Source organism: Xyrauchen texanus, chromosome 14 (assembly GCF_025860055.1).
Source record: "Xyrauchen texanus isolate HMW12.3.18 chromosome 14, RBS_HiC_50CHRs, whole genome shotgun sequence".
In the NCBI taxonomy this organism is placed as follows: Eukaryota; Metazoa; Chordata; class Actinopteri; order Cypriniformes; family Catostomidae; genus Xyrauchen; species Xyrauchen texanus.
In genome coordinates, this window is record NC_068289.1 from 28,253,187 (window position 1) to 28,272,684 (window position 19,498).

The following is a 19,498-nucleotide window of genomic DNA, read 5'->3' on the forward strand; positions in this document are numbered from 1 at the left end:
TCCACGCGTTTAACACATCACTCGCTTTTAAAAATCCTAAGTATTTTTATAGCTGTGAACCAGATGCAAATGGATTTGCATCCATTTTCCTCTGTTCACAAGGGCTTGAGTGTCAGACTGGGGGCTCCTAAGCTTTGCTTTTTTTAAAGTTTACATTTACATTCTTTTTTGTCTTTCATCCTTGGTCTCCAAAGCGGCTCAGAACATAGAGCCTGGATTAGTGCCAGAGTTGATTGTCACCCAAACATCCTCATTCCCTGTAGGATTGCTTCGAATTACATTAATATGTCTGCCTGTCTTCGAAGGAATACACTCCACTGTGATCAGACTGCAGACCATTTTCCATTTCTCAATGTCTGAGTGCTTGTTCTATCAAAGTGTCTTGATTATGTAGGGTTTTTGCTCCTTGTTTGAATTTCTAATGTCAGTGTGGGTACAATGTGGAAGACATTTATCTATTTGGTCCTGGAAGAAATGTGTGTTTGTGTAAGGACGACAAACCATTATTGTAGTGTAGCGAAGTTGTAGCGTAGCAAATGAGGACAATTCCAGTTAACACAAGTAAATAAATAAATCTTCATGTTCACACAAAGCCATCTCTAGAAATGATTAGCAATAGATTGCGCAGGAGGGTCTGGTGTGTGAATGTAGTGATCTAGGTGTGGGCCAGTTAGCATTCAGTGATCAATAAAACGATTTAATATGGGCTGATTACTCCTGTAATGCAAGCTCATTGTAACACAATTCCGCCTAAAAAAGCTCAGGTTTGTTAAAGTGCAACATGTTCGATTTCTAGACCTTAATCAACGTCAACCCAACCCCCAAAGACCCTTCACTTCATTCAAATCATGCATACATTTACTTTTGAAAAGGTAATTAAATCAAAGGCCTTTGAGGGCATTAGTTACTCATCCTTATTTACCTTTATTAATCACATTACGCAACACTCTCACCAACACGGCATCCAGCTTTAAGGAGTGTCTGTTTATGACAACGATGGATGTTATTGTGTGGCGAGTGCAGTCTTCCTGTAGGACACTCACTTGAAGTAACAAAAGTAGTGTAGGGGCTTTTTTATGCAGTCATCACAGGCAGTCAAGCCTTTAATCCTCAGCAGTCTGATAATGACATCCCCTCTGCATTTATTACATGGAGAAGCACGGAAAAACGCTGACTTTGAACAAATGAACACTCTGACCTTTATGCAATAAATATGACATGGGCCATATAAAAAGACAAGATATCTTCTTCTACTAGAGCTTGCCTCTGTTGTATGGCCCTACACCAGAAAGCAAGATGTTTGTGACAATACTGTACATGCACTTGAATTAAATTCCGAATTGTTAGCAAACGTGTCCTTAAATTTTCAAGAGGGTTTTCAGGACACAGATTGCAACATATGGTCTCTCTGATTTGTTCAGGTTTACATTTTGGCAATGTTGCATGAGCCCAAGAAAATTGCTACCAGTGTTGGGGAGTAACTAAACAAAAATTTGTAAAACTGCTTAACAACTGCATTTATCTATAGCATGACAGTTTTTCAGTAGCTCATTTGCTTTTAATTTTTTTTTAGCTTGTCCAGTATGGAGCTCCTTTTTTTAAGTTTAGCGATGTGAAGCGATGTTTCAGTTTAGCAAAATACTACATCACTGTTTTTTGTGAGGTAATAATTACATTAGCTTGCCTAAAATTGCATCTCTCTCTCTCTGTCAAAAGAAGCATTGAGAAGTCTGATTCATTTTAGTTTGGATGCTTCTTTTAAATGAATGGTTCCAAAAACGATTTATCAATTCATTTGACTTCCTGCGCAAAGAGAGCCTAAGTGGTTAGCTACCTTTTTATTTGGAGCTTGTAGCATACCTGACTACTTTTTTAAGGGTAGCTTGAATGTAGTTCCCCGTCTGTCGCTCACTTCGACGTTGTGTCGAAGAAGCGACACTAGGGGTCTCTCTTGGGTGCCGAATATACATCTGATCTATGAAAAAAGGCCAATGAGAAGTTGGCGGATAGAATTTGCATGTCCCGCCCCCGGACATACGGGTATAAAGGCAGGGAAATGCGTCTGTTTCATTCCAAAATTTTCTTCGGAGCCGATGGTCGTGTATCTACTATTGATGTCTATAAAGGGGGCAGATAAATATAAGAATATTATTCTTCCATCTGCTCCTTTCTGATCATGGAAATGTAAAGGAAATTTCAAATGAATTGTATTTGATTGGTATAAATAATGCATTTTCATGAAAAGAATAAAAAAAGAGAGAGAGTATGCAGCGAGCTGCAAGTCACACACCTGTTCCTCTACCTCTAAGCAATACTGCTGTTCGTGTACGGCGGCTTTGTCCTTCTCTGCATGGTAGTGCAGTTTGCCCTGGGCGCTTCGACAGCGCAAAACTTAAGCGTTATAAAAGAGTGATTTTCTGGACGATGTGAGGTTGGACTGGAACCCTCCGTCCTCCCCACACCCGTCGCAGCTGGATGATTGGTTCCTGGTGTCTGCTCGCCGCTCACAGCCACGCCCCCCCCAGGTCCCTTTCTTCCCGGAGGTGCATGATGAGCTGACGAATGCATAGTAGTAGACCTGAAGGACGTGTACTTCCACGTCTCAATATTGCCTCGACATCGACCCTTTCTACGGTTGGCGTTAGACTGCCAGACGTATCAGTACAAGCTCCTCCCCTTTGGCATGTCCCTGTCCCCTCACGTCTTTACGAAGGTCACAGAGGCAGCCCTTGCCCGCTCCGCAGTGCCTGGTCTGAAGGCGGCGAGGCATTCCATCCCTGACTGTGCGCGCTCGTTGGTGAGGACCTCGACGACTGGCTCATCCTGGCCCACTCCCGAGAGGTACTATGCGCCCACAGGGACCAGGTGCTCAGGCACCTCAGCTGCTTAGGGCTTCAGGTCAACTGGGAAAAGAGCAAGCTCGCCCCAGTTAAGAGCATCTCTTTTCTCGGCATGGAGTTAGACTCTGTCTCAAGGTCAGGGATGGAATGTCTCGCCACCTTCAGCCCAGGCACTGCGGTACCTTTAAAACTTTTCCAGAGGCTCCTGGGGCATATGGCGTCCTCCGCAGCGGTTGTGCCGCTGGGGTCGATGCGTATGAGACTGCTTCAGCACTGGCTCCAGACTCGAGTTCCGAGACGAGCATGGTGCCACGGCATGCACCGTGTGATGGTCTCCCCCGCCTGCCGCCAAACATTCAAACCCTGGATAGACCTCTGCTTTTTGTGGGCAGGAGTCCCCTTGCAGCAGGTGTCCCAATACGTCTTGGTCACGACCAACGCCTCCAAATTGGGTTGGGGCGCCATGTGCAACGGGCATGCAGCTGCAGGCCGTTGGAAAGGGGCCCCGCTGCGCTGGCACATCAACTGCCTAGAGTTGTTAACTGTATTCTTTGCCCTGCTTGCCACTCACATCCCCGGCAACCTTAATGTGGTGGCGGACACGCTATCATGACAACGCTTGCCCAGTTGAGAGGGGAGGCTTCACCCCCAGTCGGTCCAGTGGATTTGGGAACGGTTCAGCAAGGCTCAGGTAGACCTGTTCGCCTCCCGAGAGACATCCCACTGCCCGCTTTGGTATGCCCGAACAGAGGCTCCCCTCGGGGCAGACGCACTGGCACACAGCTGGCCCACGGGGCTGTGCAAGTACGCATATCCCCCAGAAGGACGAGGAACAAGTCACTCTAGTGGCTCCTTATTGGCCCACCCAGGCTTGGTTCTTGGACCTCATACTCCTCGCGACAGCCCCTCCCTGGCAAATTCCCCTGAGGAAAGACCTTCTTTCTCAGGGATGGGGCATGCTCTGGCATCTGCACCCAGACCTCTAGAACCTCCACGTCTGGCCCCTGGATGGAATGCGGAAGATCGAGCTGATCTACCACCTGCTGTCGTAGACACGATCAACCAAGCCAGAGCCCTTTCTACCAGGCAACGTTACGCCCTAAAAATGGCGCTTGTTCGTGAATTGGTGTTCTTCTCGGGCCAAAGACCCACAAAGGTGCGCAAGTCTTTGGGTAATCACAACTTGATTATCAGGTTCCTGGCAGACATATGCAGAGCAGCGGGTTGGGCAACACCTAATACCTTTGCGAGATTTTACAATCTCAGGGTAGAGTCAGTTTCGTCCCGTGATTTCTCAGGTCCGAGCCGGTAGAACTCGGTAACACACTGACAGACTGACCGGGTGGATCACTTGCACCTATCGCCCTTTCCCTCGGTTGAGGTAAAACCGTGCGCTTTTTCTCCCAGGAGATCCCAACTCACTCGGTACTCAATCTACCCTGTACTGGAATATGTGCTCCACAGGTCTAGGCTCCTACGTGGACTTCCCCCCGTGTGTATTTTTCGCGGTATGGTCCCCTCACGAGCGGACCCACGTTTCCCTTGGGCAGTTCCCACTGCCCCCCGGTCGGCGTGTCTGTAGCAACTTCCAAAGAGGCGGGATCTACCACGTGCCACTTAACACATGTGACCTAAAAGAAAATTTGGTGTATATCGCCACTTTTACCCCCCCCTCTCTGGGCAGGTGTGGCCTCCGCAGGGTCTTTTTCCCCCTGAAAGAATAGGAAACTGGGTAAGACCCCCTTCCCATGATGCGTGTAAGGGCCCCAGCCATTTTGCTATATGCGAGAAACATAGAGAGAAAAGAGGCCCGGCTAGGCTCGGCCCGTAACTATAAGGATTCCGACGACTTTATGGGGCATTGGGGAAGGGTACGTGCAGTCTGATACAGCTGGTCATTTTGGCACGTCAAGTACCTGCCCGCTCCTGTGTCAGCAGTACACGTACACGGCTCAGCGCATGTTGTGATTTAAATTGGACCCCTAGTGTCGCTTCTTCGACACAATGCTAAAGTGAGCGACAGACGGGGAACGTCTAGGTTACGTATGTAACCTCCGTTCTCTGATGTAGGGAACGAGATGTTGTGTCCTCCCGGCCTCCTGAGCTGAGCCACTGTTGTGGCCGGATACATTTCAGAAAAATCCTGAATGAAACAAATTTCCCCGCCTTTATACCCGTATGTCCGGGGGCGGGACATGCAAATTCTGTCCGCCAACTATCATTGGCCTTTTTTCATAGATCAGAGGTATATTCGGCGCTCAAGAGAGACCCCTAGTAACACAACGTCTCGTTCCCTCCATCAGGGAACAGAGGTTACATACGTAACCTAGACGTTAAACTACTTTGAAATTACTAATTTTTTGTAGCTTGATAAGATTCAGTTTCAAAGAAGCTTTCCCAACACCGGTGTACTACTTGTATCTTATAATCTTAACCAACATTGCTTACTGTAGTGAGTGATAACTGCACAAGACATTTTTTTGCTGGTTGTGAAATGCACACCATAAAGACTGCTTTTGTTTTTATCACTGACCGCGTGCGACAGTTAAGATTTCCTCCCCTTCGCCGTGCGGCTGTCTTCAGTGTGGCCTTGAGAATATGTTTCAATTTATTAAGCCAAACCAAAGGACTCATTATTTCAGAAGAGGGGCGCGGAGTGACACACAGAATTGGTTATTAATGGAAAGGCTCTGCCACAGGGCAGTTGAAATTTAATGATATCCTACAAGAAAATATGATGGTGTCACTTTCCCAAAAGTCATGCGAAATGTCAGCGTTTTAAGGTCTCGATGCTAATTTTATGCCCGTGCACAGTAATGTTTAGAAGCGCATTTAGGAAACACGGACCAGTGCCTGTGCTGATTATCCCCCTCACCTTCCCTGTGCTCTCAAATGGGTTTGTGCAGCAAGCGATTTAATCTCTAAGTGTAGGGAACATTAGTGGAGAAAGAGAGAGAAAGCAGCACTGTGCATTTCTCCGAGATAAGGCTTTCCAAGCCAAATGTTACCTGTTAATCCAGGGCCAACTGACTCCAGCACTTGACTTGAAATGGCTAATTTTCCTCTCGGAATTAAAGAGCAGAAAAGAGCAAAGTGGAGTGGATGTGAGCAAGGTTAGTGACTCTGTGGTAGATAGCTGCCTTCTAGTAAAATGTATGCCATGGTGTCTGTTCACCCTGTCCATATGCACAAGATATGCACCTTCAAGTCAATCTAAAGGAATTTGCCCACTACGGATCACAGCACACATTTCTCACTGGTCTACATGTGTACACATTCAGTAAAGGTAGAATTACTTTACCCTTCTTTCTTTTCTTTTGCTTTTTTCAGCATCTTTTATTATTTTGTTTTGACTTTGTTACAGATCCTGCATAATGAGCACTGTATTTATACAGTTTGCCCCTTACACATTTCAGCAATAAATGTATCCGATAAACATACAGACTCTGTTCAAACATTAAGTGTGCTATCTATTTTGTCATCTATATTGATAGCCATTGCCATTCAAAATTGACGGCATTGATGTGATTTTAATATTGGCATACTGAATTGTGATGGGTCTTTTTCACATCTTATATTGCATATTACTATCATTCTCTCTATATATTTCTCATATCTGTATCTGGGTTTTCAACATTCCCAACTTTTTACATAATCTTTATCCCTAAAATGTTAACACTATTTATTTTTTGCTGACTTTCACACTCAGGTATTTCCTTAAGGAAATGCAAATCTCCTTCTCCCTGTCTTACATGCATTGCTTTTTTTTTACGAGTTTTTTTTAACAGACCTGTAAAGGTAATTGTTGAGAATTTCTGCACGAGTCTATAAGTTCTAATTTTGACTTAAAGATGCATTCGATTGCACTTATAGTAGGAAGTTGTAAAATCTGACTCTCTGAGTTGAATGGAACGCAGCACTACTTTTCAAAACTTGATGCTTAAGCAGCCTAATTTACATTTAGAAAACTCCTGATGTTGCTTTAACAATGCAAAAAACACTTAACAATTTACTTGAGGTGCAAATCAGTCCTCCTTTCCTGTTTAATAAATTAAGCAATCACACGGTCATGTAGAACATCTCGTGTTTTTAAATTCATAAGGATCTCTATTTCAACGTCAATACCAGTGATGACATGCAACTGGTCATGCAGATATATCTTATGTTTTTTGCTCTTGAATTACGTACATCACTTAAAGCGGGACTGCGTCACTCAAGGCCAGCTAGAAGGCCTTGACCGGGACATATTCTAAAGATCACACCCACCAAGAACAAATAAATCAGTCTGATTGGCTTATGAATCTGACAGTCTGACTTTAGTTGCCCATGCATTTGCACTGTTGAGGAATTCTGAAGAAATTCTGAAGGCCTGACGGGGTGGAGCTCAGACTCACACGCTGCTTGTAAGCATCAAAGAATACATTTTGACTGGATAAACTTTTAATTTGAATATTAATTAAAAGCGGAAAGTGATTAAAAATACATAGGCAAAAAGGTGATTGAGAATAGAAGGATGAAAAATATTTATTTATTTGGCATGTTAGGCCAGCAGAGAAGGCTTTGTTGGCCCTGATAATTCACCACTGGACATGCAGACTATAAAAATTCTGGGTTAGGTCAGTAAAAAGAGTTTCCTGTTGAAATATTGATGAAGATGATGCAGTTTTAAAGATTAACCACAGTATTATGTGGTGTTGTCTTCATTTGTGAGGCTGAAAGATCATAACCACTCCCCTGTAAGGAGTCAGCATCTTCAGTCCCATTGGTAGGTCAAATAAAATGTAATTGCCTGCTGTAGTCAGCGGCAGCCTTTGCAAAGAGGAAACTGACATGCTCCAGGTTTTAAACATTCAATTCTCCTGCTGTGAGGAACACAGGTTTGCAAGGACACAGGCTTCACCTGTCAATATATCACAGTGACTGGCTAGCCAAATGCTACAATGCCCCCCTCCCCCTACTATCTCCTCCGGCTCAGTGCCTTCATTGGAGAAATCAGCTGAAAGGACCACTGGGACCTCAATTCAAACACTGCATCTTGGAACATATGGCAGATTTTCAGCTCTCAAGGTCAATTAAAACTATTTATTGAGAGAATGTTGCTAAATTTCCCAAGGTTTCCACTCAATTCATCGCAGAGTGCCTTGTCTATCATATTAAAAATCAGTCGAGTGGTTTGCGCTCTCCTTGCCTTGACTTTCCATCAAAGATATCAAAGGGTTTTGAGACATTTTATCTTCTCTTATCAAAAACATCTCTCTTACTCACTCTTCCCTTTTCCTCGGTACAGTCCAAACGCTGCTCACAATACAAATCTAATAACATGTAAATTGGAGATAAGCCCAGATCCTGCCAAGTGATATTTTTTACATTCATAGTTTGTCAAGTCGATTTCTAAGCCCCTGTTTTAGCAGCACAACACATATGGACTGAGAGTATTAACTGGAAAGGTGATTTATCATTGCTACCTCACTGTCAAGGACTCCCACACGAGAGGGAGGGTGTACGTGTGTGTGTATTTACATGTGTATAAGTATGTACTGTACGTTGTTTTAAATTATGGCATTTCATTCCAAAAGCGCTCTATTTACAGCATCCCATTTTTATTTGTGGCTCCTATTATTTCACAAAACAGTTGTGCATGAAATGTTGTTTGTGACACAGCTGACCTAAAAGGATTTCATAAAGATTTTTTTTAAAACAGAAAGCTGCACACAGACCTGTCACAGCTGCTGCTGGCAGCCCCGGCGGAGAAATATCACCTGGAAAGCACAGCTCTCTCCATCGGTCTCTTCATCACGTTGTCGTCTGGCACTGTAATTAAGTCCAAGTCAATGATTCTGGACCAATGGCTGAAAATAAACAGCTAAAGCCAAGCCAAAATGGATTGCACAAAACAAAGAGCAAATCAGAGAATGCTCACAAACACAATAGCACTAAAGTGTGGCTCGTGTAAATGAAGAATGACCAATTAAATAAAAAAATTCAGACAGCCGTTTGGTTAATTTAGTTGTGATTTTACAATGGCAAATTCTGGCCCATTGGAATGCTACTTGAGAGCTGAATTGGTAATTTGAGATGAAATGTGCTGTTTGCTTTCTAATGCATGACAGATTGTTTCGTAGTAACAAAGCAATATGAACCACCCTGTGATCCAGTATTGTGTTTGCGGTGATGTCCAAAGCAAAAGTTGGTTTAAGCGATGATGTATCATTTATGCCAACATCACAATCCAGGACCACAGTGGCTGCAAACCAAGATCTAACTTCTGCTATCCAAATTTAGTCTATTGTTTCTCATTTGCTGATTCATAACTTACTCTTTGACATGCAAAGAATCAAAGCAGTGAAACAGTCAAAGAGAAGAAAACTTTTCTAATTAAAATATTTTCTATAATGTTATAATTGGGTTGTTGTCAACATTAAATACTTTTGGGAAGTTGACAAGTTCTGCATGCTGTATTCCATTTTAAACTATTTAAACATTTTAATTTAATTATTATCATACCTGTCAACACTCCCGTTTTTGCCCGGGAGTCTCCCGAATTTCACACCCATCTCCCGCCCCCTCCCGTTTTGTTATTTCTCCCAGGAAACTCCCATAATTTGAATGGCCCAAACCTCATTATATGAATAATCACTCCAACATATTATTCCAAGGTTGCCCAGTTGCCAGATCTTGTATAAAACGCATCCTACTCACACAATTGACACATCATACAAATTTCAACCCATTTGTGACCTCAACCTGGCAACCCTCAACCCAGTTGCGCTGTTGATATCTGCGCAGGTAGTAGATGCGGTAAGTTGAATCAAGCATCACTGTTATAGATGGGAGGAGAAGACTCAGGTGGTGCTCAGGCAAAAAAAACTAAATATACATGTAAATTTAAGCTGGATGGAAGAATATTATTTAATATCTTGATGCCATATTGACAATGCCCACGCCTTTTGCAAAGTGTCGCACTGATTTTTATATCGGACACGGTGGGAAAAATTAAGGTACTTTAAATCACAATGGCACAATTTTTATGCATTTAGCCTGCCTCTGCCATCCAGACACCCCCACGCTCAATGGTCTCACAGATTTTGGTACCCAAATGTTGACAGGTATGACTATTATGCATACAATTCATGCAGTTCTAATATAGATCTGACAAGTTACAGCTATCTTTCCATTTTACATTCATATTCATTTTAACAGTAAATAGTTTAATGTTGTGCCTCAACTACCCTTTAATAACTCTCCATGGATTTCCGGCACTCCTCTTGGCCTTTCACTGGTCCAAGAATTTCAAATTGTAAAGTCCTAATTGTGGTGGCTGATATTCAACTATAGGTTGGCTGGATGTTTCCAGGGCATTTGCAGATGCTCGGAATAATCTCTTATGTTTTGCAATCTGCTGCGGAGATGGTTGAAATAAATACTTTAAACTAATTAATGTAAGACCAGCTGTTACCAAGCCTTGGCCAGCGTTAGTGAATATTGATGGCAGAAGAGGGGCTCCTCAAGTCGTGCCGTGTTTGTGCATGATTTAGGGAGTCATATAAACACATTAATTCTGTATGAGAGGCTGATCGTGGGGTTTGGTACTTAACGAGGGGGACTTTTTTTTTTAATTAAGCCTATACAGTTTATATACAAAGTGCATTTTAATGCATTAAAACACAATATCAACACCACATTTATTATTTTCATGTGTTATATTGCATTTTATCCTATTCTTTAAAGGTGTAACCACAAATATGAATTCTAATGTCTTATAGTGGTTGTTGCATTTATTTATGAAAAGATATAATCAATTACAATGTATATCACAAGGTACACACAGGCTCTATAGAATGCTTTGCAAAAACATTCTTGATATTGTTTTTTTTTTTTTTACCTTTCAGACAGTTGAGCTATTATCCTGTTGTGTTGTGGTTGTTGGTGACATGGCCTGTGTGTCGTTTCCTTTTGTGGCTGGTAGAGTCCTCTGTTATGACTGGCAGCTCGCTGTGACAGCATGAAGATAGTGTCAACACACAGGTTTTAAATGAGTTATGATAGTCTGTGTGTACATGTTTGTCTGTGTGCGTGTGTGTGTGTGTGTGTGTGTGTGTGTGTGTGTGTGTGTGTGGCGTGTATTTATCACTTTGTGGGGACCAAATGTCCCCATAAGGATAGTAAAACCCGAAATTTTTGACCTTGTGGGGACATTTTGTCGGTCCCCATGAGGAAAACAGCTTATAAACCATACTAAATTTTGTTTTTTGAAAATGTAAAAATGCAGAAAGTTTTCTGTGAGGGTTAGGTTTAGGGGATAGAATATAAAGTTTGTACAGTATAAAAACCATTATGTCTATGGAAAGTCCCCATAAAACATGGAAACACTACGTGTGTGTGTGTGTGTGTGTGTGTGTGTGTGTGTGTACATATTTATGCTACATTGTGGGGGCCAAATGTCCCCACAAGGATAGTTAAACCTGAGATCACCTACCTTGTGGGGCCCAGGCGTGGTCCCCATGAGGGAAATGGCTTATTAAACATACTAAATGACATTTTTTTTTTTATGTAAAAATGCAAAAAGATTTCTACGGAGCCCCCGAAGTGACCTGTGCAAAAAAAAAATGTAAGAGACTTTCGCGTGCGCACGAGAAACTTTCGCGTGCGCAGCGTTACAGTTTCCGTGTGTGTATAGCTCTTTTCCGATTGCGTCATTGCCATCATTCATTTACTCAAAGATACTGAGAGCATGGATGCGCATGAATTTATAGAGATATATTCTAAACTTGTCCTTCAATACAAAGACAGTACTGTTTATGACATTTGTAATACATTTGGTACAGTCTAGTATGAACGGTCAGAATGACCGCTATGGCCATTCTAGTAGTTATAGAAGTGCAAGTCTATTGCTTGATTAGTGTCCTTTGGAAGATCAAAGCGTGTCTCAGCCATGACAGTATTACAAATGTCATAGACAGTAATGTCTTTGTATTGAAGGCCAAGTTTAAAATATATCTCTATAAATTAATGCGCATCCATGCTCTCAGTATCTTTGAGTAAATGAATGATGACAATGACGCAATCGGAAAAGAGCTATACACAAACCGGAAACTGTAACGTGTGCGCACGCGAAACGTTTCTCGTGCTCACGCGAACGGTTTCTCGTGCTCACGCGAAACTTTCTCGTGCGCATGCGAAAGTCTCTTACATTTTTTTTTTTTGCGCAGGTCACTTCGGGGGCTCCGTAGATTTCTGTGAGTGTTAGGTTTAGGGGTAGGGCTAGGGTTAGGGGATTAAATTATTGCTAGATCTGTATAAAATCCATAAAATGCATGGAAGTTTATGGAGAATCCCCACAATGATATAAATACAAGTGTGTGTGTGTGTGTGTGTGTGTGTGTGTGTGTGTGTGTGCCTGTGTGTGTGTGTGTGTGAGCGTGTATTTATCACTTTGTGGGGACCAAATGTCCCCATAAGGATAGTAAAACCCGAAATTTTTGACCTTGTGGGGACATTTTGTCGGTCCCCATGAGGAAAACAGCTTATAAATCATACTAATTTATGTTTTTTGAAAATGTAAAAATGCAGAAAGTTTTCTGTGAGGGTTAGGTTTAGGGTTAGGGTTAGGTTTAGGGGATAGAATATAAAGTTTGTACAGTATAAAAACCATTGGCTATGGAAAGTCCCCATAAAACATGGAAACACTACGTGTGTGTGTGTGTGTGTGTAAAGATGTAGAGTTATGATGGTCCATGCAGAAGATGGCAGAGGTCTGCCCTTCTGGCACTGATGTCATCAGGGCACTGACAGGTGATGTTTGCTTCTCACATCAAGTGCAGCCGTGCCCGTAATCTCAAGTTCCTCCAGGAGGACAGAAGTTCCTTTGGAAAAAGTTTTAGCAATTGATTGTTTCCCAGCCTTTTTTGTCTTATGTATACCCATAAATAAGTCTCAAATACCCAATCATCGACACCGAACCAGTAATGTCCCTTTTAAATCATATATTACTGGGTATCATTAAGGATTTTCATTTATATTACTAAATTCAAAATACAAATATACTGTGGGTGAAATAGAGACTTACCAAGTAGCACATATTTATTGTGCAAAGAATGTCATCTTATTATATATTTTTAAACAACTATTACAGATTACACACATTTATTTATTTTTTTTCTTAAAAAGAAACTTGAAAATCATAAGAGAAGTCAAGATAAATAATGTAGGGATTAGGTTTTGTTCTGTTTCATACATTTAACAAAGCAAAATTAAAAAGCAGAAGTACACTATGGAACCTGCTTAAGTGCTCATCTACCCCTGGTTGGTTGGAAGCAAAATGATACAATTAGTACTTTAAAGAAATGTCTGTTGGGTGCATACCTTACCAAAGACTGTAAAATTGACTTGATCATAATCAATGCCTACTGCTTGTATTGCTCTACATGTGTTTCTGTAGCCCATCTGGTTGAGCATGGTGCTAGCGAAGCCAAGGGGATGGGTATGATTCCCAGGAAACACATTCTGAAAAAATTAACTTTGAATGCATTATAAAAAGCATCTACCAAATGCATACATGTAAATGTAATTCATGTTGATTGTAACGCAACTGCTTATTAAGCTATAAAGATAACTTTTTTTCAGGTATGTGTGAGCATGTGTTTAGTTTATTTATTTGTTTATTTTTTAACACAGGGTATTTTATATTACTTTAATTTGCCCACGAGGCGTTTAACAAGTTGGTATTGTGATTAATCTTGGAAAGCTGTTTGGAAAGACATGCTGCACACTTTACAGTGCTCATTCCAGCATACTCTCTCCTCTTGACATTCAGCAAGAAGTCCCAAAGGCTAAGTGATAAAATATATACACTTTAATGTGCCAGCCTCTGTTTTTATTTGTCTGGCAGACATAAAATACTTTTTCTTTTATTTCCAGTGTGTTTTAACAGCAGCCCCACCTGTGGCATTTTACACCTGCACGTTTATGTGTCACCGGCTGAAAGAGAGAATAAATGATATTTATTGGACTCCTCTGTTTTTGTTCCACCAAGTTTAAGTTCCTCTTGATTCTCTTCCAGTCATATTGATTTTTGTATGCAGCGATTCCTTCGAGGGGTTTAATCCATTTGCCCAAAATGACATTGCCATTCTGGTGAGGGGGCGGCAGTAGTATTAAAACATGGTAAATGAGGGTTCACCAGCTTGTAGCATATGGCCTTTGTTGAGGAGCCAAGGCCCTTGATAATCTCAGTATGTCATATGCATCTGCTTGAGTGTGGTCTTTTGATATAAGATCGTTTTTGTGCCATATGGAAGGGGTTGGCTTGGTCCCCAACATTTATGCCCTCATATACTTTCCCAAATATGGAAATACCTAGAAATGCCTATTTTTTTAATAGAGCCTCTCGTTCTGTCTGTGTGTGAAATCTCTCAAGCATTTATAGCAGCTATAAATACAGTAGCATCAATAATAGAGTGCTGTGTGACACTGACAAAATGGGCTATCAATCATATCTGCTTGATTGGGCATGCTTGTATAGATGTTAATTTTACATCTCACAAACAATCTGTGTGTATAAACACCAATTCGGGAAAATAATGATTTATTTTAAACCACAGTATTACATGAAGTGTGTCGTTTGTTGTGCTGAATGTGTATGTTTCTGTGCTTGCCACCAGAAGAAAATCCCCTGTGCACGCCAACAGCGAGAGACAGCTATGAGAGACTGTCACTGGCAAGTCATGGTTTACCTCCAGGATTCCCCTCACCTTTCCTCTTCCCTGATGGACTGTCATCTATAGAGACACTCCTTACTAACATTCAGGTGAGAGACTGTAGATTCTCAGCAGATTATCTTTTCTAGGTGCAGTTCTCTCTGGTCAATATGATCATGCGGGACGTTGGCATGTTGTTTACGAGAGTTCCACTACCCTAGGTCACATTATGCTGACTCACTGAGCAGCATCTTTCATTCACATTTTTGCATCGACTCAAGCATATTTCCCTTTCCTTGATGTGCAGCTGGAAGAGCATTGATTCAGTAGCTTAGGAGACCAGGGTTTGAAACCAGGAATTAGTTGCGTTTGCGCAATTAAATATTGCGTTTTTCCTTTTCCTTACATTACATTTTTACTCCACTGATGGTTAGGTGTGGGGTTTGGGGGTACAGTTTATAAAATGCACATTCCTTTGCACTGTATTACATCTTGTACAGCTGGAAACAACTAGCTTCACAAATCACTTTTGGCACTCCTCCATGAATATTACACCCGGAAAATGGAGCACATACGCCCAACAAAACTTACTGATTTGGACACTGGGGCAGTGTTTTGAATTTCGGTGAGCACATACCGATTTTACATAAAGAAAAGTCAACCTACTCTCTCCGATTTCACTCTGAGATCAGTCTGTCCTGGTTTATTCAGATAGTCTATATTATAATATTTGGTTGACTTGCAAAGCATTTTAAACATTAGACTGTAAGTAATACATTTAAAACTGAAAGGTGAGTGATATGGAACCATAATCATGAAAATGGTATCGACTGATGACTCAAACAAATTGTTAAATCAGTTTATGATCAGTTCATTGAAGTGAAATGTCTGAATGAACGTCCAAATGAACCAAAATGATAAACAAACCTCCTAACGAACTGAATCGATAAAATGAATCAGACTTCCCAGCTCTTCTACAAATTTATAAATTTATAATAAGTGGTTATTAATGAGTTCTAGGATGCTTCAATTAAACACATTTAAAACTGTGAACTGTCCAATGTTTTCTAGCTAACAACACGCTTTATTTTAACCCTCTGAGGAATGGCCAGCTGACACATGCCATGATCTTATCACGTCATATGTTATAACACAAAGAAAACCACAAAAAATGATCACTATTTATGGCAATCTCAACCCTCAGTTCAGAAAAAAATATTGTGAAAATAGGCTGATATGCAAGTGTACAAGTATTTGTACACTGACATAGGGCCCACACTAGCTAACTATTTTAAGACATAGGAAAAAAATTACTGCTCAAATGAATGGTTTGTTTGCTAGTAAATTCACAAATATGCTATTGTAGATACTAATAGACACTCAGTGTCCAAGATTAATACCCGTCAAGTGCCAAATGCAAGTAAAAATAAAGCAAATAAATGAAACTAATGCTAGTGGCCTTTTTTAGGAATAGCAGAAATGCATCTTGTGAATTGTTATGTAAAAACAATAGTATGATCCTTGCTGATGCCAAAATATTAAAGCTAAATATTTTTAGCTTGCTCTTACTTGTCCCGTCGGTCCCAATTATACTTGTGGTTTTGGACTATATGTTTACTAAGTGCAGCCGCTTCAGACCGAAGATGTGTGTTTATCTTTTTTTTTGTTACATTTAGTCTATGTTTTTCTTTATCTCAAACTACACACGTAATTTTTATGGATATTCTTGGATTCAATCCAAACGGATTTTCACACATTGTTGCACAATGGACATAATTAGTGGTATTAACTCAGTCAAATACATGACACAGGTTGTCATGTGTTGTCAACCTGTAAACAGCTTTTAATGGGTTGCTGACCTGACTGGAGTCTTCATCTAATCTGAGTGTAGTGAGTGTAGATCATTTTTAACATATTTCTAAAAAATTATATTTATGCCTTTGTGTAAACATTTTTAAATAACAAAAACTAACTATGTACTCCTTTTATATCAAAGAGCAACAAACAGTCTACTAAAGACAAGCTTAGTAACTATAGCGGGTCTTGAAACCACATTTATTATCAGAAGTATATCTGTAAAGCAGACATATACTGTATAAATATGATGTTTTTCCTTCAAAACAAATTTGTAGCCACTTCCGGCATGACTCCCTTGATCAGCTGTTATCCTGCACATAAGACCTAGTCAGAAAGATAAATGTAGTTGATTAACACCTCCTCTGAGACTAATGATGTGGGTACAGTATAAGGAGTGAGAAGTTTGGTCTCTGCTCTTGTAATATGGCCATCAGATCTATCATGCTCCTTTCGCCCCCATTGTTAATTAGCAGTTCTCAGTTTAGTCAGTCATCTTTAATCATGATTTCAGGGTAATGTTTTGATTCAACATTCACACACAAATCAACAAAAGGAACCCAAGCAAAAAATTCAGATAAAGCAACTTAGCATAAATTGGGGTCATAAAAAGGAACAATTAGTATGATATAGCCCATTGCATTTGCCTTAATTGCATTCGTACAGGGAATACTTGTTTTAAAATAGTCAGCGCTCCACTTGTGCTGCAAATACCACTGTAATTGGCTGTAAGATTACATATATCTCACAATAGTTGCAGTTCATCAATTAATTTGAGGAACTGACACAGTGAGCCAATAATGATAGAGTTGTGGATCAAAGTCTCAGTTTTCCCAAAATATTTTCTATAACAAGTTTTTTTTTTATCTGAGGATTGTTTAAGTGACAACTTTCAGTATTAAGTGACATCACTGGGTCCAAACAGAATTAACTTTGCTTTAAACATGCCGTTGTTGTCAATAGCTTGGACACCAAGTTTTATTGCTAGCTTAGGTTCAATTTCAAGAACTCGAAGTAAAGGAATTATAGATAAAAGCTTGTGTATTAACAAACAAACAGACTTAATTTTTTATGTTTGTTTTGCAGAAGTGTAGACAGTTTAAAATTGACACCATGAAACCAAAATCCAACAATCAGTGCACATTTTTCAAGATGTGGCTCTTTCAAGCACATTAAATTGGACAACTTAGCTCTGGAACTGGCTTAGTATGAGTGCCACTGCTCTAACATACTGTAAGATAAACCATTCATAGACTTTACTGAATCCTGAGTAGGTGTAGTGTGTGTAGACTGTGAAAGATGTGTTTGTGTGCTGGTGCTGTTGCAGGGTTTGCTGAAGGTGGCAATTGATAACGCCCGCGCTCAGGAGAAACAAGTGCAGTTGGAGAAGACGGAGCTGAAGATGGAACTGTTTAGAGAGAGAGAGCTTAGAGAGACCCTGGAGAAACAACTGGCTGTTGAGCAGAAGAATAGAGGTGTGCACCGTACAAACACTCACACACATATCCACCAAATACAAATGATTGTATTTTCAAACCTTTTCGCTAAGTATTAAACTTTGGCACATAATACGTCCAGCACCATTTGTGCTAGAAACATGAATAATACCTGAAACAGTGCAGCATGTTTTGGAGAGGTTTGCTATAACTTTTCTAGGCTTACAATTTTCCCCTGGCAGATGATAATTTTTTTTAAATGTAAATAAAAACATTAGACTTACAGTAAATTGAAGGAGGGACCTGAGCTATGTCTGGGAACCAAAATATCATAGAGACTTGGGGGTGGGCTCTTTTAATTTAGGGCAGAGTAAACCCTTAAGTTGTCATTACTGGAAATATCAAGTTGTCTTAATTAAGTATTACTTGAAATGTCAAGGTTTGGGCTCATAATTCAAATATTTAAGTTTATTGAATGTATCATTATTATATATATATTTTTTTTTTTAAATCAATAGACTTTAAGTATCAATAACTAAAACGATTGAGTACAAAATTGAGGCTATGGGGAATCCCACACAAAATGAATTACTAAATTATGTTTCCTTGGTCAAAGGAAAGTTATGGGAGCATTTAAATAGTGGTTATTAAGAATTAATAGAGGTTTTAGCTCTTGTGTAGTATTATGTATGATGTCATTTTATTTCAAAATGTTGAAATAACAAATTTGTTATTGCAAAATGTTACTTAATGTAATATGTTTTGGAGACACCATTACTCAATTCAGTTTAGGGAGCTACTTTACTCAAACAAATGAGTAGAGTCAACTTTTCAGTGAGAAAGCAGTCACTTAGGATCTCAATTACACTTGCAATCAAATAGCAAGGCCCTGGCAACCACCCACAACATCCTAGCATTTAAGCACCACTCACTATTTCTTCAGAAAATGTAGTGTAGGTAGTAACAAGTGGATTCAGTGCATCTGTTTCAATGCATACAATAATTAGTGCTCAAGAAAAACATGAAAAACATAATTAACAGCATGAAAAATATTAAGTTACAAGCTTAGTTAATTACAAGCACACAAAAAGCACATAGATCTCAGTAATAGTGCCAGAGTGATAGAAACAGGGTCATAAATTGAGCAGAATGAGGCATATTCACATTATGATCAATACACAAGCATGTATTGAATATGTGTGTAGAAGCACTTGTGAGATTACAGCATATTACTGTAACTACATTTTCAGACAACATCTAAATGCACAGAGAGAATTAGGAAGATCTAGATAGTCTTTATGTAACTGAAAATATGAACAAGTAATTTATATGTTATTAAATGAGCCACACTATTTCTCTAGGGAAGGTAATGATTAGACTATGGATTGATAATAGATGAGCTAATCATTTTCAACTCTCTTTGAAATTAAAAGGGATATGTGCATTACAGATGGCCTCTAGTTACACACTCCATTGTACTCCATTATTGCATGAACAAATAATTATGAATCTACATTTTGAAAAAATATATTTTTTAGAATTTCTCTGCACAGACGTATAACTAAATGTGACTTAATATGTATTTATCCTACATAATGAACCAAATTTAGCTTATTAAGCCAGTTTCACAGAAGGATCCTTAGAAATGTGCTTACAGCCCTCCAGCTTTCTT

General features: G+C 40.1%; 1 protein-coding gene across 7 annotated transcripts in view; it reads left to right on the forward strand.

Annotated features, from left to right (window-relative positions):
- Positions 1 to 19,498, forward strand: part of LOC127654643 (dachshund homolog 1-like) — a 169,935-nt gene that overhangs the window by 137,413 nt on the left and 13,024 nt on the right. For 6 of the 7 annotated variants that reach the window (XR_007971956.1, XM_052141877.1, XM_052141873.1 and 3 more), the window contains 2 exons: positions 14,501 to 14,646; positions 17,718 to 17,865. Coding sequence is in view for 6 of the 7 variants with exons in the window: in XM_052141877.1 (XP_051997837.1) it covers positions 14,501 to 14,646; positions 17,718 to 17,865 (294 nt within the window). In the remaining variant the exon portion in view is untranslated. The remainder of the gene's footprint in view (positions 1 to 14,500; positions 14,647 to 17,717; positions 17,866 to 19,498) is intronic. The other variant, XM_052141874.1, reaches the window with a different exon arrangement.